The 23,968-nt window shown below is 41.6% G+C and overlaps 1 protein-coding gene across 1 annotated transcript; it reads left to right on the forward strand.

Moving 5' to 3' along the window:
* The first annotated feature begins 1,619 nt into the window (after positions 1-1,619).
* MYL2 (myosin light chain 2) lies at positions 1,620-15,473 on the forward strand. Its single transcript, XM_027857384.1, has 7 exons — positions 1,620-1,668; positions 5,089-5,178; positions 6,611-6,686; positions 8,685-8,789; positions 9,709-9,787; positions 12,344-12,392; positions 15,160-15,473. Exons 1-7 carry the CDS (start codon positions 1,666-1,668, stop codon positions 15,256-15,258), a joined length of 501 nt encoding a protein of 166 aa, XP_027713185.1. The 5' UTR covers positions 1,620-1,665; the 3' UTR covers positions 15,259-15,473.
* The last annotated feature ends 8,495 nt before the right edge of the window (positions 15,474-23,968 follow it).

Genomic DNA, 23,968 nt, shown 5'->3' on the forward strand with positions numbered 1-23,968 from the left:
AATTAAATATAATATATAATTACATATTATATGCTACATTATAATTATGTGAAATAATATAATTATAATGTATAACTAATCATTACATATAACATGAGTAAATAATAATAATAATAGTAATAATAATAATGGCATTTATATACCACATTGGGATTTGCAAATCCCTTCATAGACTTTATCTCATTTGAGCATCACAACAACTTTGTGAAATAAGTACTATTTGCCTCAGTTTCCTCATCTGTAAAATGAGAATAATGATAGCACCTTCCTCCCTAGATTGTTATGAGGCTCAAATGACATAATAATTGTAAAGCATTTAGCGCAGTGCCTGGCCCATAGTAGGCACTATAGAAATGTTAGTTACTACCACTACAATTACTACTACTACTACTACTACTACTACTATAGAAATGTCAGTACTTAGCATAGTGCCTGGTGCATAGTAGGCACTATAGAAATATTAGTTACTACCACTATTACTACTACTACTATAGAAATGTCAGTACTTAGTATGGTGCCTAACACATAGTAAGCACCATAGAAATGCTAGTTACTACCAATACTTCTACTACTACTATTACTACTACTACTACTACTATAGAAATGTCAGCACTTAGTATGGTGCCTGGCACATAGTAGGCACTATAGAAATGTTAGTTACTACTACTACTACTACTATTACTACTACTACTACTACTATTACTACTACTACTACCACTGTTAGTAATGTTATAGAAATGTCAGCACTTAGTATGGTGCCTGGCACATTAGTAAGTGCTATATAAATCTTAGTTATTATTATTATCATTACTATTAATACCTCCCAGGGTTGTTATGAGGATCAAATGATATCATAATTATAAAGTGAATTGCACAATGCTTGGCACATAGTAAGCACTTTATAAATGTTAGCTATAATTATTATCCTCATATTACAGATAAGGAAAATTAGTCTGAAAGTTAAATGGCTTGCCCAGGGTGGCCCGCTAATATGTATCTGAAGCAGGATTTGAACTCAGGTCTTCCTGACTCCAGGTCCCACACTCTACTTACTATGCCACCTCACACCTCTCTAGAGAGGAGGAAGTCAATACCTCAAGACAGGGATATGCCTTGCCTAAGGTCCCCCTGCTAGTTACTGCCAAAGCCCCATGGAAAACTCAGGTTCCCCCGTCCCTGGTCCCATCCTCCTTCTATTCTCTATGGGCGGAATCTCTACCATGGGAATTCTCCTACAGGTGCAGGTTGACCTTCCCATTGAGGTCTCTGAAATTTTGGGCTTCTAGGATTCCTGGCTGCTCGCCTGCGGGGCCCTCTGGGCACATGTGTCCCTGGCTGAGTCCTGCAGAATGCAGGCCCTGTCAGCATCTTCCCTGCCCCGAGCACAACTGGTGGGACTGAGTAACCTTGAAAGCCTTTGGGTCTCACATGTCACCCAGTGATATGAGCTGTTATTCCAGAACAAGAGTCAACAGAATAGAATGGAGATGGGGGGGGGAAGCTTAGGTGGGGCCTCTCTTACCTATTACTGCCAAAAGTGGTCATGAGGTTATTTTTAACCCTGGGCGGGAAGTATTTATTGTTTCAAGGCTGGATAGGGAGGGAGGGGCAGTATCAGGAATCCCACTTGTCAGACAGAAAGAGAACTTCTTGGCCACCTCCACCATGGTGAGTGGGGACTGGGTCTGACTGTGAGGGTCAAGGGGGGTGGTCCTAAAATGGGCCCCTTCCTCAAATGAGAGTCTCTCTGGCTGTCTGGGGCAAGGAAACAGGATGGCAGATTTAGAGCTAGGAGGGACCCTGATGTTAATTCATCTGGTCCCCATTCCCTCATTTTACAGATGAGGACACTGAGATTCAGAGAGATGAACTGACTTGAGATCTTGGGATCATATATTCGGAGCAGGAAAGAACCTCAGAGGACACCTGGTCCAACTCTCTCATTTCATAGATGAGGAAACTGAGGAAATACAGGACAGGGTATATTAACCTGGGCTCCATAAGCTTGCTTTCTTTTACTATTTTGGCAATGTTTTTTGACATAACTGGTTTCCTTCATAACCCTATGTGCTTCATTGTATGTACTCTGAAAAGGGGTCCATAGACTTCCCTAGACCACCAAAGCAGCGTGGGACACAAAAATGGTTAAGAGCCCAATCTTGAAGCATAGATGTTGAGCTGGAAAGGGTCTCGGAAGACATCTAGTCCAACCTCTCCATTTCACAGATGGGAAAACCAAGGTCCAGAGAGGACATAGGATCATAGATCTAAGAGCCGGAAGGGACCTTGGAAGCCAACTGCTGCAGTCCCTTCATTTTACAGATGAGGAGACTGAGGCCCGAGAAAAGCAAAGGAGCTTGTTCAAAGTCACACAGGTTGGGATAGTCAGAGGTGGAATCTGAAACAAGTCCTCTCTACTATGCTAGCTCATCTCCCCCTCCCCCCACCCCAACCCCCACCACTCCCAGACCATTTTTTTTAAAGCTCAGAGTCCATCTAGTTCAACTCTGTCATTTTACAGATGAGAAAACTGAGGCTCAGAAAGGGGACTTGTCTGAAGGTCACATGGTTAGTAAGGAGCTGAGCTAGGATTGAGCGCCAAACCGGCATGCCTCCAAGCCCACGCTCTTTCCATTTGGACACAGTTTACAGTACTCAGGCTCCTCGAGGTTCGATTCATTGCTTCTCATGATGGAACCCCAGTCAATACACTGACGGGTCACAAATAATGCAGGCTCCCAGGGAACAGAAGAAGAAAAACCGTATGAGAAAGAGCTGGGTTTTTTTATGGGTTGTCGACTGACCTCTCTTGAAATCAATAACTCCTAAGGCTTGCAAAATGGGATTGAGTGCTTTTAAGGATCAAATTGTAATTCTTTTTTCTTGTTTGGGCACCTAGAGGAAAGAATATATATATTTATATATTTTTATATTATATAGATATACACACACACATGCATATATACGTATATACACACATATGCATATATTTATATATATATAAATTATATTTAGCAGAAATATATTACATATGTTTATACAAAATAAGATTTATATATAATTATATATGCATGTCTCTATGTATGTATTCATACATGTATATGTATGTATAATATTCATGTGTATATATACATATATGTATATATTCCTTTTGAAGGGTAAATTTTAAAAATCTTTCTCTTGGTCTTTTTTGTAAGCTTCTCCCAAAGTAGGCAGCACCAGAATAAACAAATTGTGTCCGGGAGTAGTTCTTTAGTGGAATGAATTTGGTGGTAGCAAATTGTGGAATCTACTCTAGGAAAAATTGACTGGACTTGGAACTGGAAAGGACCTTAGGGGTCATCTAGTCCTCCCCACCCTGCCTCCACCCCGGCATTTTACAAAGGAGGATACCGAGGCACAGAGAGTTGAAGAAGTTTGCTTGAGGTCACACAAGTTTTCAATGTCAGGGCTTGGATTGAAACCTGGGTCGTTATATTCTAAATCAAATCTCTCAGTACCAAAGAGGAAACTGAGGCTCAGAGAGGTAGCTTGCCCAAGGTCACACAGCTAGTCCATGTTGAAGGTAGGATTCAAAGCCAAGTCTTCCTGCCTCCATCCCAGACCTCTGTTGATATCACCAATCTGTCCATTTGCCTGAACTGAGGTTCCTTGACTATTTGGATCCAAGGAAGTGGATGAGGGACAGAGAGAGAGAGAGACAGAGACAGAGACAGAGAGAAAGAGAGAGAGAACTGTGATGTCCGCTCTGAAAACTCTTCTTTCATCTCACCATATTTTCCAATTTCATGGACCTGATTGTCTCCCAATCAATGCTCCTTTGATCGTCGACTGACCCATTTGTCAAATGGTTCAGCAGAAGCAGCTGCTGGCTCTCTCCCGGGCAAACTCCCAGCTAGGCTCATGTTTCTTCTTTACACACACACTGCCTCATTTGACCCTAACAAACTAAGGAGGCAGGCGATCATATTCACAACAGTAAGAGACAGGATTTGAATCCACGTCTCTCCAGCATTGCCTCTTCTCTGCTAGTGCTTACCACAACCCTCTACTCTTCATTCCTGGATCCCTTCCCTGGCTCTTTCCTTCCACCCCATGACTCTCAACCTTGGATTCTTCTTATCTGTAGCAGGCATAGCCTGCCCTCTCTCCCACCCCACAGACATTAGAATGTTAACTCTAGGGCAATTTGAAGTTTTGTTCCTGTATCCTATGTGTCCAACACAGTTCTTCACACCCAGTAGGCTCTTAATAAATCTTTTTGCTATTAAATTGAATCATGCAGAGGCAACAGCAAAATGAGTTAATTCTGCTTAAGGCCTAAGGGAACAGCTAACCACCTGGAGAGGATTTAAGGTTAAAGACCTAGCCAATCAGTCAGTCAGGCAGTCAATCAACAACATTTATTAAGCTCTTCCTATATGCCAGGCACTGGTCATTGAGGAGAAGCTATGAGATTGTGCAGTTCTTTAATTGTTGTTCAGTTGTTGCAATTGTGACCCCTTTTGGGGTTTTCTTGGCAAAGATACTGGAGTGGTTTTGCTATTTCTTCCTCCAGCTCATTTTACAAATGAGGAAATTGAGGCAGGCAGGGTTAAGTGGCTTGTGCAGGGCCTCACAGGAAGTAAAGGTCTGAGGCTGGATTTGAACTCAGGTCCTCCTGACTCCAGGCCTGGTGCTCTATCCACCGTATCACCTTGCTGTCCTAGTTCTGTTAGTTCTGTAATTTCTACTCATCATTTCTTAGAGTTGTATGGCATATTAACTTTAACAAAGCTCTATCACATCTATGATTTCATTCTGTCTTCACAACATTCATCTCTGCTCTCTACTCATTGAGTGACCTTGGACTTCACCTCTCTGGGTCTCATAAAATGAGAAGGCTGGACTAGAGACTTGGTAAGGCTCCTTCCAGTCACAAATCCAGTCATAAAATCAGGAAATATTCCTGATTTTCAAATGAGAGATTCAAGTAGAGAAAGGGTCAGGCCTCACCCAAGGTGACTCGTTCCCAGAGCCGGAAGGAGACCTCATTCTCCTGGATTCTAGCCCCCTGCTTTTTTCTAATCATGACCATCCTTTCCCTAGGCACCCAAGAGAGCAAAGAAGAGAGCAGAGGGCGCTAACTCCAATGTCTTCTCCATGTTTGAGCAGACCCAAATCCAGGAATTCAAGGAGGTAAGTTCCCTTTCTTAAAATGAATGGTCTACGTGAAAATTCTAAGTCTTTCCACGGGGCTATTTCTTCTCCATAATGCCTAGAAGTATTGGTGAACGTTCTGGTTACGTGAATGTCGAGCCCTTTACCAGCTGACTCCAATCCATCTTTCCCTACTGATGACACATTACTCCTTCTCATCGATATTTCCTGTAAGTGACGTTGCACCCCCCTCGTCTCCCACCTCCGTACTTTGGCACAAGCTTGGAAAGTCCCCCCCATCATTTCTGTCTCTTAGAACCCTTCAAGGCTCCCTCAGTTGTTAGCAATTCTCCCTCCTTCTAAAAAGAAAAATATTTTGTATTCATTCGTATTTTGTATTGATCTGTTTATATGCTGTTTCTTTTCAATTGACCCTCCAGTAGAATATAAAATCTTCAAAGGCAGAAACTATTTCTGGCTCTGAATCCCCAGCCCCATCGTGGTTGTAGGAAATTCCCATTGGGGAAAACCCTTCTATCAATATGGTCAACATCTACTCTTACCTTTGGTACCAAGAAGCTGAATTCCTTGCTTTGTGTCCTGGAGCCAGTATGGTGGGCCTTAAACCCAGGCCTTCCTGATTCCAAGGTCAGGCCCCTAATCATTATGCCGCACAAGAAAAAAAAAATCAGCAAAACAAGCTAACATTGGGAATCTTAATTTAATTTTAATGTTAAAGTTTAATATTACATGCCACGTTCCATACTCATAGGGGTAAGCACGTCTCATCTCTTCCTTTGGAGTCAAGCTCGATCTTTATAATTCAGTTTCAATTGTGTTATTCTCCTTCACATTCATGTTGTTGGGGTCATGGTGCATGGCTCTGTTTACTTCACTTTGCATCAGTCCATATGCATCTTCCCATGCTTCTCTGAACTCATCACATTTGTCATCCCTTTCCACTCATTACTATCTGATTACATTCATGTACTGCAATTTGGTTAGCCATTCCCCAATCGATGGACATCTACTTTGTTTCCACTTCTTTGCCACCAAAAAAAAATGCTACTATAAATATTTTGGTGTAAATGAAACCATTTTTTTAATCATTGACTTCCTTATTGCCCGGCCATCTTAAACTCCATCCTTGTCAAAGGCAGGGACTCTCGGGGAAGCATGTCCTGGCTCAACTCCAGAAAGAACACTACCTCCTACACATACTTCCTCCTCACTCTGCCTCAAGCTCTAGAATGGGGAATCAACTCTTCAGGATGCTGTGGGACGGTATTGGCAAAAGAAACAACATATTTGGGAAAGGAGGTTCACAAAGAAAGACTAAAAATAGCACAGATCCCTCTGTTCCTCTCTTGATACACCCATTGGTTCTTGATGCATTTAATTACACTAAATCTTTCCCAGCTTCTCTTAGGCTTCTGATTGACCACCTCTGCTCTCTACTCTGCTTCTATAGGCATTTACCATCATGGACCAGAACCGAGATGGATTCATTGACAAAGCAGATCTAAGGGATACATTTGCTGCCCTGGGTAGGTCTTGAGTTGAGTCTTATTTCTACTTTCTCTGGGTGGGTGAGTGCCAGGCATGATGTGGGGGTGATGTAGAAAAACTACTTTTACTTTAAAGTTTTATTGATGATGTTTGCTTTTACACCCTGGCATAGAACTGTCTCTTGTTGCAAAGAAAAATGATTAAGCAGAAGGAACTTTGGCTGACAGTATATGCAACATTCTACTGCGCTCATAACCCAGTCCTCACCCCCATCTATTGAGAGATGGAAAAAGTATTTTATTAAGGAGGGAGAGTGAGAACAGTAATAAAAGAGTAAAGCTTGTGTTTGTTTAGAATTTGATGATGCCGTAATAATAAAGCATTTAACATAGGCTATATATTAGGTCATAGAAGTGGTACCAAAAGGAACCCTTGAACCTGGTCTTTGCTAAGATGGGTTTTTTTGCCTTTTGTATGATATTCACATCTAGGTGGTTCCATAGTGAATAGAGCACTGGTCTTGGAATCAGGAAGACTCAACTTCATGAGTTCAAGTTTGGACTCAGATACTAGCTGTGGGACTCTGGGCAAATCACTTTACATTGTTTGCCTCAGTTTCCACCTATGTAAAATGAGCTGGAGAAGGAAATGGCTAACTATTACAGTATCTTTGCCAAGAAAACCCCAAATGGGATCACAAAGAGTCAGACGTGACTGGAAAATGACTGAACAACAAATGACAATCACTCTGTGACTTTATCTCCTCTGAACTCCAGTCTCACTAGTCTATAAATTGGGCATAATAATGTGACTAGATATAATTTAAAACTTTCTAATGGGTAGAACTGTCCCAAGGTGAAAGGGACTAACATTGGAAGTAAGGATCTTTCCATCACCAGAGGTCTTCCAGAAGAAGCTGGGGCACCCAATCATCGTAGACTTGGAGCTTAGAGGGACCTTACATCTGGTCTATGAGTTCTACCCCATTCCTTTCATAGATGAGGTAACTGGGGCCCAGAAAAGTAAAGTGATTGCCCCAAGGTCATCCAGGCATCAATTAGCAGGGCCAAGATTTGACCCCAGGGCCCTCTGACTCATTCATATCTTGAGCCCTTTCCACAGTGCTACACTGCCTGTCATTTTGGAGGGATATTGTAAGAGGGGCTTCCTGTTGAGGAAGGGGTTGAACCACATGGCCTCAGAGGTCCCTTATTAACCCCGAGAGTCTGTAAGTCTAGGTCTAGGGTATCTCTGTTCTGAATAAGACTTTATAACTCTTCCCTATAATGGTTTGATTTTCATTAAAATCTTAAGGAGCTCCAGAGTCTGAGAAGCACAGGATTCTAAAATGTTTAAACAAGGAGGGACTTTAGAACATAGAATATCCAGGCTGGGAGAGACCTTAGAACAGGGAATGTCAGGGTAGAGAGAGGTCTTAGAACAGGGAATGTCAGGGCTAAGAGAGGCCTTAGAACAGGAAATGTCAGGGTAAAGAGGGGTCTTAGAATAGGCAATGTCAGAACTGGGAAGGGTCTTAGAACAGGGAATGTCAGAACAAGAAGTCCTTGGAACATAGAACACCAGATCTGAGAGCGATCTTAGAACATAGGTTATCAGAGCTAGGAGGTCCTTAGACTGAATAATGCCAAAGCTGGGAAGGGACCCGAGAGTCTCAGGTACTTATCCCTCATTTGATGGAGAGGAAGCTGAGATCCGGAGTGGTAGAGGGGACTTGTCCGTGGTCATATACTCTTGACAGAGATAGATGTGAGAGCCAGGTTTGGTGACTCCTTGGTCCAGTCCTCTGGCCTCTGGGCTACTGCTTTCTCACACTCCTTTTTTTTTCCTTTTGAGGCACTTGGGGTTAAGTGACTTGCCCAGGGTCACACAGCTAGTAAGTGCTAAGTGTCTGAGGCCGGATTTGAACTCAGGTCCTCCTGCCTCCAGGGCCAGTGCTCTATCCACTGTGCCACTAGCTGCTCCTATCCTCACACTTCTTCCCCATTATGGATTCCACTGTTTGGTTTGCGTCCCAGGTCGTGTGAATGTGAAAAATGAAGAAATCGATGAAATGATAAAGGAAGCTCCAGGACCAATTAACTTCACCGTCTTCCTGACCATGTTTGGGGAAAAACTCAAGGGTGAGTAGCCAGAGCATCAGGACCAGATGGGCCTGCAGCATCAGAGGGCGTGCCTGAGAGAGGAGGCCATGCAGACCATGTGGGGATGGTGAGTGATTGCCTGGGGACTGGAAGGCTGGCAGTATGTGTGCCAATCAGAAGAGAGCTGTCAGGACATCGAGATATCACCAGAAAACTCTGATACCCTCAGCAAGAATTGATCTTCAGGCTTTACTTTATGTCCTCAGGCAGTTTTCCCTTTAAGATCAGTGGGTGAAGCATTCCCAGGAGAGGCTCTCCGGTACAAAGAATCTCCTTTGTTTCAAATCTTTGCATGAATTGGAAACTGGAGACTCTGGTGCCCAGGAAAAATACCATGAAACGGGCCCAGACTAAGTAAGTCAAAAGGTGCCTTGAAATCAGCTTTTGTTAAAAAAACAAATTCAGTTGGGGGTGAGGAAGAGACTTGGAGAGCTTTGGGACATGAGGAGTGATGAGATGGAGGTTGGAACACCAAATATCTCCAAGGAAGTCAGTACTAAGAATGCTGAAAGATAAGGCCAGGTCTGAAAAACTCACCTAGAGTATGGTAACTGGGAAGAGAGAGGAAGAGGGGAAAGGGGCAGAGGAAGTGTGTTTTTCCTATTTTAACTAATTATTCTTGCTAACTAGATGCTAAGCCTAGTGGTTTCCACCTGTTGGAGGAGTTACACATACTGCCAGAACCCTCTAATTTTCAACCCCTGTAAGCCCTGATCACCCCATCCTACATCGACTCTATCTTTGTAGACCGTCTTTCATATAAGGCAGCCCATGACCTCTGCACCCCTAACAACTCCTGCTCTTGGGGACATTGATATTGTTTCTCGGGGGTATCCACTGGCTTGTATATAATTCCCATTTATTCATGACCTGTGGGGGTCTCTGCCTTCCATTTTAGGTGCTGACCCAGAAGAAACTATTCTCAATGCATTCAAAGTGTTTGATCCGGAAGGCAAAGGGGTGCTGAGGTCTGACTAGTAAGTGGTGAATAAATTCTGATTTTTCCCAACTTAAAAAAAAAGTATTCCAATCTTAATAACCATCCACCAACACAATTATCTGAACACACCAACAAAAATCTTTTCAAAGCTTAAATATAAAACTGCAAACTTCTATTTTTTAATAGTTTGTTCAGAAAAAAAGTGTACATGATCAAAATCCATGCTTAAAGCTTTTCTTTGCTGACTCATCTTGGCATGAAGATGACCGTAGTTAGCAAAGATTTTGCTATCTGAGCTCAAGTTCAGTTATGTCCTACATACCTTGAAAGAATATAGGCCCAGGAAAGGATTATGGGTCTATTGTCCAAAGACCATTGTAACTAAATCTGGAGGATTTCATCACTAGTGTATTTATACACTATAATCTCAACTCAGTTATAGATGAATTGTATCAGAGAGAAGAGTGACGAATTTGGTATCACAGGACCTGAAATCCAAATTGCCAGGAGTAAGTTGGAGGATATGGATTTGATTAGATATTAAAATGGGGGTTTTTTGCCTGTCATATGACACTCCTTGTATGAATCTCAGTCTCCCTAGTTTATAAAATGGGCATAAGAATATGGATGTAGTGAAAAACTTGCTACTGAATAGAATTGTCCTAATGTGAAAGGGTGCATCCATCTCTAAGTCTGTCTATGGCTCATACCTTGTATGACCTTGGGAAAAATCTCTATCCTTCAATTTCCTCCTTTGTAATATGAGGGGTTCTGACTGATGAGCCCTAAAGTCTCCTTCTAAACTCTAAATATGTAATTCTATGAACCTTTGAAGAGGTCATTGAAAAGAAGGTCCACACTGACAAAAATCCTCAAGATCCTGAGCTACATAAACCAGAGATTAAAATTATCCTGTTTGTTTCCATGCCTACCTTCAGAACATTTTTTTCTTCTGAATGAGTGTGGGTGTTTCTGTACCATGTGAGTGTTGGCCAGCTGGTACTCCATTTTTTCTCCTCCCTCTCTCTAAATGATAGGGACAGTCTTGTATCCTTCCCAGGATTTGTCTATCTCCTCTGGGTGGAGTGGGGTGGGGAGTGAGATTTAGAGTATGATCTTTAGTCACCACCCTCTCTTCCTGTCTTTCTTGATGAAGATTTAATCTGTCATACCTTGTTACAATAATTAGTTCATTTTTTATTCTAGTGGCAATATAATGGCTGCTTAGATCACACAAGTTTGCTGTTTTATGGAGTTTATGATAGACAAAAAGTTAGTAGTATAATGATAATAGCTCAGAGCCCCCAGTTAGCAAAAATTCCTAACATCCAGGCCAAGGTTTGGTTCTCTACTCTAATTTCAATTTACATGTATCTCTAGCTAAACTGTAGCTAGGACAGCTAGATAATGCAGTAGATAGAGTACCAGGCCCAGAGTTAGGAAGACTCATCTGCCTGAGTTCAAATCTGGCCTCAGACACTTACAAACTGTGTAATCTTGTGCAGCTGACAACCCAGTTTGCCTCAGTTTCTTCATCTGTAAAATGAACTGGAGAAGGAAATGGCAAAACACTCTAGTATCTTTGGCAAGAAAACTCCAAGTGGGGTCATGAAGAATTAGAGATAACTGAAACAACTGAACAACAAAAACTCTAGCTAACCTCCTGGGTCTCTTTATGCTTAAAAGGAAAATTAGGATACAAGAAACATTTAGATAAAATAAATGAGCAGAATAGGTTACAGAGTATGTTATGGACGAGCATGAGGAGGGGAATTTGGAGGAAAAAATACATCTTTTTTTAACTTCCTTTAGTCCTTGAAGAGGTGAGTACAATTAGTAACTTCAGCCCAAATCTTCTGCTCTTAGATGTCTGGCAGGGGCTATCAGCCCTCCTTTTCACTTTCTCCTTTTCTTCCCTTCTTAGCACATTAAGTCTTAGACAGAGATGCAGCTGCTCAGTTTTTGAAATCTCCAGTCTTTCCCTTGTCTTGATTACTCTGCTTCTCTTTAAGAAATTTTAGGCATGATTCAAGTCCACATTCTGCCTCAAAAACTATGGTAGCCCTATCTAGTTCTCAGGGCTGAGAGGAGAAAGACTCTCAACTACAAATCCCAGGATGTCAGTTAGTTCTCAAACCTCTATTACGTGCATATTTTCCATGATCATGATGATGATGATGATGATGATGATACTGTTGTTTTGGTTTTTCCTTTATGCCTCATATGTCCCTCCCCCCCAACCCATGGTTCTTTGTAGTTTTCACATTCATTTGGTAAAATAACATTTCATTCCACTCATGGAGGCAGTTTGGCCTAGTGGATATGGAGGCCAGCCTCCGGGTCAGAAAGACCTAGGTTCGAATCTGGCTTCTGACATGTAATGGCCGAGTAACCTACGTCATTTAACCTTTCAGTATCATAGGCAATTCTCTAAGACTATAAATTATAGATGATTTCTTCATCTTCAATGGCAGAAGGAATTAAAAATCTATATTCTGCAAATTTTTCGGTCATTCCCCAACCCCCTTTGGTAAGTTCTTCCTTGCTAGCTTCTTGCCTCTGGAATCACAAGGTTGCTTTTCTGTCTTCACAGTATCCAGGAAATGCTCACCACCCAAGCAGAGAGGTTTTCTAAAGAGGAGGTAAGGATCTTTCCTTTGTGCTCAACCAACTCCCAGGTCCCTGGACTTGGCTCCCTCACTGGAGGGGACAAGATCCACCACTTCACCAGGCCCAACAGGCATCAACGTCAGCTGCTTGCAGGCAGATGCTGGATTTGTTTTTGGCATTATATCTCTGGTACCTAGCACTGAGCCTGGCATATGACAGGTGCTTTAATAAATGCTGATTAGATTTGAAATTAATAGTGGTGAGATCTTTGGAGTTGGAGTCCAGAAAACCTGGGTTCAAATCCCACTCTAGACACTTAACTAGCTGCGCCACCTTGAGCAAATCATATTACCTACCTCAGTTTCCTCATCCGTAAAATGGGGATAATAATAACTGTAGCACTCACTTCACAGCATTGTTGTGAGATAATATAAAGAGCTATATAAATTTTAATTATTATTATAATCAGAACCCTCCCTATAATGCAGGTGGCCCTCAGCTATTCACTCTGTCTTGCAGGGCTAGAAAAATAGATTTAGAACGTCCTTCTGAGACCTGCTGAAACTGTCACTTTCCTGTTGGACAGATGTTAGCATTGAAATGCTCAATGATCTTCCTTTTAAAAAAAAAATAGCACTCAGTCTCCCAGGATGGAGTCTAGAAAGTACCATACTTTACATATTGATTAGCCAGAATTCTGCTGTCCTTTTTTGCTAAGAACTCAAGCAATGATAAAGAACAGTCATGAGCTCCATTCTTCTCCTTGCTTGCTGTGACTGAATACAAACTACATTATCGTTTGTTACTTAATCCCCAATTTCTCAGACTTTCTGAAACAGGATTCCTTTTGATATCTATATGAAGTCCACAGACATTTTCCATGCCTCCTATAGTTCATAGTCATAGGCTTATAGGTTCAGAGCTAGAAGATAACTCAGGGAGTTATAGGTGGGGAAACTGAGGAAACACAGATAATAAGCAACAGATTTGAACACAGGTTCTTGGACTTTTGAGTCAGTGCTCTTTCCACCGGACCACACTGATTTTAATTCAATTCAACATAGGTTTATTAAGCATCTACTATGTCACAGGAACCATGGAGGGGCTGATACAGAGACAGGATGAAACATAGTCCTGCCATCAAGGAGATTACATTCTACTGGGGGATACACTATGAAAACAGATAAGAAATAAAGGATAATCTAAGGCAATGGATAACATCAGCACCTACAAAAATGTGATAAGATCAGGGGAAATTCCCCATAAACTATAGAAACTGAATTGAATTGGAGGGAAGAATTCTAAGAGGTGAGGGTAAAGGAGAAATGCATTCAAGGTGTGGGAGACGGTCCATGTGTTCAAGGAACAGCAAATAGGCTCGTTTGGTGGAAAATAAGCTTTGAGTAGAGAGATTGAGTCTAGTCTTCCATCCTCCTTGTGTCCCCCAGCTAGGTCTCCTCATGAGGTCTCCAGTTCCTGTCTCTTTCCTCCCTCTGTCCCTTATCAGACAGTTGCTAGATCTTTATGTTGGTCAGCAATGGGATTTCAAGGAACCATGGACAGAGTCTCAAGTTCAGTACTTACAATCTGTGAGTCAATTCTCAGTCTGGTATAGGATTATTGATAGCATACAAACTTTTTATGGACATACTTCACTCATATGAGAAGGGTCCTGTGATGTGCTAGCAAATGTTTAGCCATCAGCTCTCTGGGGAAAAAATATATGCACATACACTTCGAAGTTTAATATGCATTAGTTACATTTTGCCATCACTTTCTTAAGTCTAGACAATCAACAAACCAATAAACCAATCCCCAAGTTGTAGCATTTGCCAATTTCCAAGGTTTAAATGCTCAGACTGGAAATTTAGTAGTAGGCTCTCACAAGACCGGTAAGAGCTGGCTCCAGCTCCACCCTGTATGCACTTCCCTTAACTACCATCTTGAGGCCTCACTTTGACTTGACTTTGACTATGCATCTTAATGGCAGAGACTCAAACAGCTACTTCTTGGCAGACAACTGACCAGTTCTGAAGGACCTGTAGCTGTTAGGGGCTGTGCAGTTTTATTCTCTGATAGACCTAGGGAGCTCTCACCAGCGTCCTTCTCATTGAGTAAGCAGATCTCAGGTACCTTTGTGCACACTAATCAAGAGTAGGTCAGAGAACGCTAAACATAGAGGCAGGGACAATATTCATGATTCAATCAATCAACCATTCCTTTAGCATCTGGTATTATTCTAGGCTGAGGATACAAAGTCAAAAATTAAACCACCTCTGCCCTCAAGGAGTTTACATTCTATGAAGAGAAACGATAGACACACATATAACCGTGAAATATACATAAAAATACAAAGTACTTTTGGATTAGAAGTATGGATACAGTAGCAGGGGTAGGGGATCATGGAATGTTTCATGCAAGAGTATGCGTGTGATCTGAGCCTGGATGGAAGCTAGAAATTCTAATAGGTGGAGGCGAGCAAATTCTCCTAGTCTGTACAAAAGTTTGGAGACAGGAGATAGAGTGCTATGTATAAGCAACAACAAGTAGACTAATTCATCTGGAATGTAGAATGAGTGGAGGAGAGCAATGCCCAGTAATCCTGGAAAAGTAAGTTGGGGCCACATTAATAAGGGCTTTAAAAGTCAAAGAAAGTTGTACTTTATTCTGGAGGCAATGAGGATTAGGTTGCTTTTCCCATCTCTAGGGGGTCAGATCTAACTGGCCTGCCTCAGTCGTGACCCCCATCCCTTCAGAATATGCCCTCTCATCCTTGTGTTTTGATGTGTTTGGTTACAGGTTGACCAGATGTTTGCCGCCTTCCCTCCAGATGTGACTGGACACCTAGATTACAAGAATCTTGTGCATATCATCACACACGGGGAAGAAAAAGATTAGGGGTGGGGGGTTTTCTCCTGTTCCTTCATCCCTTCCATGTCTAGTGAGTGCCCCACCCACTCACTTGCCCTGGTCCTCAGTACGGCAGCCTGCCTCCCTAATCTTGCTTCCATTGATTAGCTGTGCTGGTGCCTTGCTCCCATCGGTTTTATGGCACCCCTCCCAGCCTCCTCCACCTGTACCCTCCCCCTCCATATCCCACCACCTTTGCTTTTGGATACTGACACTAGGTTTCCTTTTACAAAATGAGATATAAACATGTCTCAATAAATGGGAGGCATTTCTTTGACTGCCATGATGCCTTTCTGCTAGAGAGCATCTTCAATGCTTCTCTCAATAAGATATTGAAATGGGCTGGTTTTTTTTTTTTGTTTTATCATTCTTTCTATTTACATTACTGTTATCACTTTTTTCTGATCCTGCTTATTTTGCTCAGCATCATTTCACATGTCTTCCCATGATTCTCTCCATTCACTGCAGACACCATTTCTTTGAAAACAATATTTGGGGACCATCATTTCTTCAGCCATTCCCCAACTGATGGGCCCCTACATTGTCTCCAATTCTTTGAGATCATAGAAAGTGCTGCTCTGAGCACCTTAACAAACACAGGGCTTTCTGTTATTAACATCCTTGAAGGGGCAGCTAGGTGGCGCAGTGGATAGAGCACCAGCCCTGAAGTCAGGAGGACCTGAGTTCAAATCCAGCCTCAGACCAAACACTTGACACGTACTAGCTGTGTGACCTTGTGCAAGTCACTTAACCCTGATTGCCTCACTAAAAAAAAAAAAAAAGTCCTTGAGTCTATGAATGTGATGCCTTTTATTTTATTATTTCTTTTTGGCTAAGCAATGGGGTTAAGTGACTTGCCCAGGGTCACACAGCTAGTAAGTGTCAAGTGTCTGAGGCCAGATTTGAACTCAGGTCCTCCTCAATTCCAAGGCCGGAGCTCTATCCACTGTGCCACCTAGCTGCCCCAAGGGATGCCTTTTAAATGGGCTATCCCACAGTCACATTTGCTATTGTTCAGTCATTTCAGTCCTGTCTGACTCTTTGTGATCTCATTTGGGTGGGTTTTTTGGGCAAAGATACTGGAGAGGTTTGCCATTTCCTTCTCTGGCTCAGTTTACAGATGAGAAAACTGAGGCAAACAGGGTTAAATGACTTGCTCAGTGTAACAAAACTAGTAAGTGTCTGAGGCCAGATTTGAACTCAGGCCTTCCTGACTCCAGATCCAAAGCTTTATACAGTGCACCACCTAGCTGCCCCCCAGTCACATGGAGATGGCTTATTAATCCAAATTAATTTTATTGAAGGAATTTAGAGTTGGTATACAGAACAGAATTTGTAGACTCAGTTAGTAGCTACTAATGAGTGTCCCCAACTAGTTGGAAGATTAGCATAAACATGAAAACAATTGACATATAGCATTTTAAGGTTTACAAAGCATTTCACTTATGTTAATAAAATATTAGTTGGTGTATACATAGTATATTAAGGTTTGCAAAGGGTTTTACCTTATTATTATTATTATTATTATTATTATTATTAATAGCTCACATTTAGATAGTGACATAAGGTTGCAAAGCACTTTCCTTATATTATTAGCAATAAACTTTTAATAATTATTAATAATAATAGTGGCAAAGTGACTAGACAGCCAAGTTCATAGTCATGAAGACCAAGTACAAGTTCACTCTGACACATGATGGCTGGCAATTCTGGGAAGATAATTTAATTTCTCAGTGCCTCAGGCAATTCCCTAAGGTTATAAATTCCTGAGCAAGGGATGAGCTTCATGGTAGGAGGAGTTGAAATTGGAGGAGGAGGAGGAGAGAGAGAGGAAGAGGAGGAAAGAAAGGAAGAGGAGGAGAAGGAGGAGGAGGAGGAGGAGGTTTGCAAAGCGTTTTACATATATCATCTCATTTGATCTTAGTAATAATAATAGCAGCTAGCATTTATATAACACCTACTATGTGCCAGGCACTGTGCTAAGTGCTTTACACACATTATCTCATTTGATCTTCACAACAACCCTGGAGGTAGGTGCTATTATTATACCATTTTGCAGTTGAGGAAACTGAGGCAGAGAGTGTTGAAGTGACTTGCCCAGGGTCCCACAGCTAGGAAGTGTTTGAGGCAGGATTTGAACCCAGGCTTTCCTGGCCGTTAAGTCCAGAGTTCCGTACACTGCCCCAAGATGCAGCATGCTTCCCTAAACACAATGACCACCAGGAGTCAGCGCTGGAGCCTAAGCTGCTTACCTTGGGATTCTGTGAGCACTGAATTCCTTTGCTTTTCTTCAGTGTTTTCTTGTTCTCTGAATGTTTGAAGATATTGAGGTTTAAAGGAGAACAAGAGCTTTGTGCACAGCATGTAGAATCTTCCCCTCTGCCCTCATCTTTTATTTAAACCAGGGTCTGAGGAGGAATATGCACATCTCCTACTGCCAGAAGGCAAGGAATACATTCTCCCTGTATCCTTTCAGCCCCTGCCCACTGACTGCCAATCTCATCTCCCAGTTCATAGGATCCTGGCTCTAGAGCTGGAAGGGTCTCAGACACCATCTGGTCCAGCCCTCTCATTTTACAGATGGGGAAACTGAGGCTCAGAGAAAGGAAATGACTTGCTCAGGGTCACACAGTTTAAGTTGTAGAACTAGACTTACAAGCCCATGTCTCCTGACTTTCCAACACATTGTTCTCTCTCCTAAAGTTCACTCCTTTCTCCCCAAGATCACTAGAAATGCCCTCACAGTGTTTTCTCATCAGTAAAACAAGGGATTTAGACGAGGTGACCTTTGAGGGGGTATCTCTTCCAGCTCAGTCTACAACCCTTCGAGGCCGTCTCCTCCTATTAGAGGGTCTGTCACATGAGAGAGGGTTTAGATTTGCTTTTCTTGATCCCAAAGGGCATAACTAGGAGTGATCGGTAGAAATTGGAAAGAAATTGGAGCCTGTAAACTCTAGGTCAAGGAGACTTAACTCAATTTCTGGCAAAATTCTTGAATGCATTGTTAAGGCAAAAGATCGGGGGTATTTTGAAAGGGAAGCAGTGACCCCTGAGAGCCTGGATGTCTTCATTCAGATGGGTTCATGGCAGGATAACGTCATTGGACAGAGTATCGGGATAGTTAAAGAGCTGGGCCTGGAGTCAGGAAGACCTGGGTTCAATTGCCGGCGTGGACACAGATTTGCTCTGTGACCCTGGGCAAGTGACTTGCCATTTAAATGCCCCAAGTAGCTCTCTTGAGACAAAAAAAGAACAGATGGGTAGAGTGACTTGGGCATAATGATGAAATTCTAGGTCTAGTCCAAAATAGAGCTGGGCTGGCCGAGCAGAGTAGTATTATGGCTAAAGCTTACCTAGATTTCCAGAGTTCAAATCTGGCCCCAGATACTTACTGGCTGTGTGACCCTGGGCAAATCGCTTAATCCTGTTTGCCTCAGTTTTCTCATCTATAAAATGAGCTGGAAAAGGAAACGGCAAACCACTCCAGGATCTTTGCCAAGAAAACCCCAAATGGGGCCATGAAGGATAAGACAGGACTGAATTAACAGAGCAACAGCACCAACAACCTGGATTTCAGTAAAGAATCTGACAGAGTATCTTATGCTGTCCTTGTCAACAAGACAGAAAGGTGAGGACTGCGTGACAGGTGGATTGACTGTCATCTGTTAGGTTACTGGACCCAAAGAACAGGCATCAGTGGGTCAACATCAGCTAGAGGTAACATAGTAGGGAAAAGCACTGGGCTTGAAGTCAGGCAAAACCTGACTGCTTAACCCACCTTGCTGTGTGACCACGGGCAAATCACCTAAAGTCTCTGAGCCTGTAGGGGTGACCTCTGAGGATGATGATACCTACAGTACCTCCTTTCTAGACTCATTGTGATGGCCAACTGGGATGACAGAAAGTGTTCCACAAATCTTGGAGTATTGAATGTAGCTGGCATCATTGTTATGACGTGGAAGATCTCTCGTGGCTGGCCCCAGGGATCTGGACTGAATTCTTTTCTTGAAGACTTGGACAAAAGTAGAGAGCACATCTATCAGATTTGCAGGTGACAAGAATTTGGGAAGGAAAATCAACGTATTAGGGGACAGTCAGGATGCTAAAATATCTCAACAGAAGCTAGGTGGAACACTTGCTAAGCCTGAAGTCAGGAAAACCTGAATTCAAATCCACCCTCCAACAATTCCTAGCTGTGGGACCCTGGGCAAGTCACCTAAACTCTCTCTACCTCATTTTCCTCATCTGTAAAATGGGGATAATAATAAAACTTACCTCTCAGGATTGTTGTGAGGGTAAGATGAGATAATATTTGTAAAGCACTTAGCACAGTACCTGGAACATAGCAGGTGCTATATAAATGCTTGTTTCCTTCCCCTATTGGGCAATTATAATCATAATAGAAATTTGAATAGCACTTTACAGTTTACAATGAGAGAACAACTATTAGTCCCAAAGCTGCATATAAATTCTAAGTCACATCCTAAGAATTTCATAGGTCTTCAATTGGCTCACTACTCTGTTTCTCCATCTCTCTCTGCCTGTGTCTCTCTCTATCCCTTTGTCAGTCTCTGTCTCTACTTGTCTCTGTCTCTCCTGCTTTCTCTGCCCTCTCTTCTCTTCTCTTTTCTTCTCTCCCTCTCCCCTTCTCCCCTTTCACTCTTTATCTGTCTCTTCTCTGTCTCTGTCTCTCTGTGTCTCTGTCTCTCTGTGTCTGTGTCTGTGTCTCTCTCTCCAATAACCTGTCAATCTTCCTGGCACCAGTAACACACTACCCACCAGTTTTTCAGGTGAGGATGAAGAATATCTATATTATCTTCCAATCTTTCATTACCATCTCCCCAGTACAAGATGAGGACAAGAACCTTGTCTTTTCTGGAAGCCATTGCTTTCTCTTCCCAGGTCTTTTTTTTATCACAAGGACAAGTTGGGTGAGACATAGCTTGGTAGCTGTTCATCTGAAATAAGTTCTGGGATTTTTCAGTGGGCCACAAGTTCAACGTAAAAGCAAATGCCTTATTAAGAGAAGTTGAGTATCCAGTACCAGAGAGGAAATAGCCCTGGTAGGACCACATCTGGGGTAGGGAGTTCAGTTCTGGGCACATTTTAGGAAGGACATTAAACAAGCTGGGAAACACCCAGGAAGGAGTCCAGGATGGTAAAGGGCCTCCAGTTCATATCAAATGAGGAATAACTGAAGAAATCAATGTTAAGCTTGGGAAAAAAAAGACTTAGGGGAGAATATGATGGTTGTCTTCACTCTTTGAAGGGCTGTGGAGTAGAGGAGGGATGAGAATTGTTCTTCCTGCCCCCAGAGGCCAAAAGAAGAAGCAATGGCTGAAATGTCCGAGGGGCAGATTTAGGACTGATACAAGGGAAAAGCTTGAAACAATTAAGGCTATCCAGAAGTAGAACAGAGTGCTTGCACTGGGCTGGTCTCTCCCACATTGGAAGTCTTCAGGCAAAGGCTGGATGACAACTTGTCCGGGATCTAGCAGAAAGGATTCTTCTTCAGGTCTGGCTTGGACTGGATGGCCACTGAGGTCCGTTCTTCTTCTGAGAGTGTATGACTCTGTGAGCACACCCCATGTTATTCAGTCTTTCCTAGGCACCAGCCCCATTCATCACCAGCCACGTCCCTTGTGAGGGACACTATGTTCCCCATTCACCTAGATCAGAGGCAGGCAAACAGTTTCTATAAAGGGTCACATAATAAATATTTTAGGCATTGAGCTAAGAGGTAAAATCAAGGATGTCATATGAGGTCTTACATAACAAAAGAGAAAAAATTTCTACCATCTGTAATTGATGAAATTCAAAGTACAATAATAATAATAACTGAGTACAATTGTTTTTGTAATATAGATTTATTAATGAGAACAATGGAATTCTTTTTAGGGGACAATACTTCACTTAGAGTTCAGTTAGTGTTTCTTATCATCAAAATTGATTACAAATGTTTATCTGTTAATGCTGATCAGTAATGAGATTTTATGTCTTTTCATACAGATAGGTACTGCTAAATGTTTATGTCAATCAACAAACATGATTTTAGTTGACCATATTCATCACTTGAAATACATATAAAACTTTATAAAATTCCGTGAGATTCTTCTCTTGATATTTGCCTTTCAACATGTCATTACATTGCCAATGAATCCATGTCATTACATTGCCAATGAATCCATGTCATTACAATGCCAATAATCCAATTGAAAGTTAGGTGGAGGGGTAGCTAGGTGGCACAGTGGATAAAGCTCTGGTCTTGGAGTCAGGAGGACCAGAGTTCAAAGCCAGTCTCAGACTTTTGACACTTATTAGCTGTGTGACCCTGGGCGAGTCATTTAACCATGATTGCCTCACCAAAAAGAAGAAAGAAAGTTAGGTAGAAGCTTCTAAACTAAAAGTATTTTAAAATATGGAGATTTCTTTTGTGTGTGCATCCAGGTCTGAAAAATGTGGCTGGAACTGTAATTTGAGCTCAGAAAGTAGATTCACTACAAATTTGTGTGAGAATGGAAATCTCATTTCTTGTTTTAATTTTTGATAACACTGAAAATAGATAAACCAGCTTACCATTACTTGTGAGTTAAGCAACCTTAGTTATCACCAAATTGACTTTACTGCAGTATAAGTTTTATATGTTAAGCACCACTTTACCTTGTGATTTTAGGTTGAATTCATTAAGAAACATTTGAAGTCTGCAGCAAAAGCTAATTTCTAAAGCCATTCAGTGTTTGATAATAGAATGGTCAAGGAAGGTTCTTCTCATTCAGCAAAATTTCAAACTCAGCCCTGAGCTCAAAAAATTCACAATTATACTCTTTTCTTGCTTTGACTTGATGGGTATACGCTGGTAATTAAAAGCATGTCACAGTACAGCAATACATGTGGCACTCAAAGAACTGTTGAGTTATAACTGTAGCACTATGGTTGGTAGTGTGCCCAGCAACAGGGCAAAGTGATGAGAGTGTCACATAACTACAATGAGAGTACCACATATGGTCTCCATCATGACTGCTCAACTCTGCCATTTTAGTGTGAAAGCAGCCGTAACCAATACAGAAATGAATGAGCATGGCTATGTTTCAATAAAACTTTATTTATGGACACTGAAATTTGAACTTTATATAATTTTCATGTGTTGTGAAATATTATTCTTCTTTTGATTTTTTTGTCTACTATCTAAAAATTAAGTACTATTCTTAGATTTCTGCTTGTACAAAAACCAGAGGTGGGGCAGATTTGGGTCAAAAGCCATAATTTGCCAACCCCTCATCTAGATGGAAAAGTTTGGCTGTTCACTTTCATGACCCCATTTGGGGTTTTCTTGGCAGATACTAGAGTGCTTTGCCATTTCCTTCCCCAGTTCATGAGGAGGAAACATACAGGCATACAGGGTGAAGTGACTTGCTCAGGGTCACACAGCTAGTGTCTGAGACTATATTTGAACTCATTAAGTTGAGTCTTCCTGCAATCCACTATGCTATGTAGCTATCTTCAGACTGTATATGGCTTTTTTGAATTTAATTTTTATTTTATTTTTTCTCAACTACATGTAAGCAAAATTTTTTAACACTTTTTTTTTAAATTTTGAGTTCTCAATTCTCTCCCCACCTCCCCTGAGAAGACAAACAATTTAATATAGATTATACCTGGGAGGTCATGTAAAACACATTTCCATATTAGCCATGTTGCAAATTTAAAAAAAAAACCCAAAACACAGACCAAAAAACCAAGAATAGTAAAGAAAGTTTTTTTTTAAAAAGTATACTTCAGTTTGCATTCGTATACCATCATTTCTTTGGAGGTGAATAGTAGAACTGTCTTAGATCATTGTATTGCTGAGAAAAGCTAAGACATTCACAGTGATCATCAAACAATATTGCTGTTACTGTGTACAATGTTCTCCTGGTTCTGCTCATTTCATTTTGCATCAGTTCATGGAAGTCTTTCCAGGTTTTTCTGAAAGCATCCTGCTTGTCATTTCTTATAGTATAACAGTATTCCATCACAATCATATACCACAACTTCTTCAGCCATTCTGCAATTGATCGATATCCCCTCCAATTTCCAGTTCTTTGCCACCACAAAAAAAGTTGCGATAAATATTTTTGTACATATAGGCCCTTTTCTTTTTTTCATTTTATCTCTTTGGGATACGGACCTACTGGTGGTATTGATTGGTCAAAGGGTTTCCACAGTTTGATAGCACTTTGGGCATAGTTCCAAATTGTTCTCCAGAAAGGATGGATCAGTTCACAACTCCACCAATAGTGCATTAGTATCCCTATTTTTCCACATCCCCTCCATATATGGCCTTTGAGTAGGACAGATGTGACTTTTCACAGAATCTCTGAGTTGAAAGGGACCTCAGAGGCCAATGAGGCCATCCTGAGTGAGAACTCCCTCTGCTATATCCCTGACAAGTGACCACCCACTCTCTGCTGGAAAACCGCTCACTTGCAAAAGCTACTCACTTTGCAAAACCAAGTCATTCTGGGCCTCATTTTCCCAATCTGCAAAATGAAAGGGCTAGTCTAGATAATCTCTAGGGGTCTACCCAACTATATAGAACCTGTGAGAAAACGAGGGAGCTGACCTCAAAATCCCAGAATTTCGGAGTGGGAAGAGACCCCAAAGATGTCTAGTCTAACCCACAGCTGAATTAGAATCTTCCCTACAGTATGAATGAATG

This window comes from Vombatus ursinus, unplaced genomic scaffold (assembly GCF_900497805.2).
Source record: "Vombatus ursinus unplaced genomic scaffold, bare-nosed wombat genome assembly UNPS02012122.1, whole genome shotgun sequence".
Classification (NCBI taxonomy): Eukaryota; Metazoa; Chordata; class Mammalia; order Diprotodontia; family Vombatidae; genus Vombatus; species Vombatus ursinus.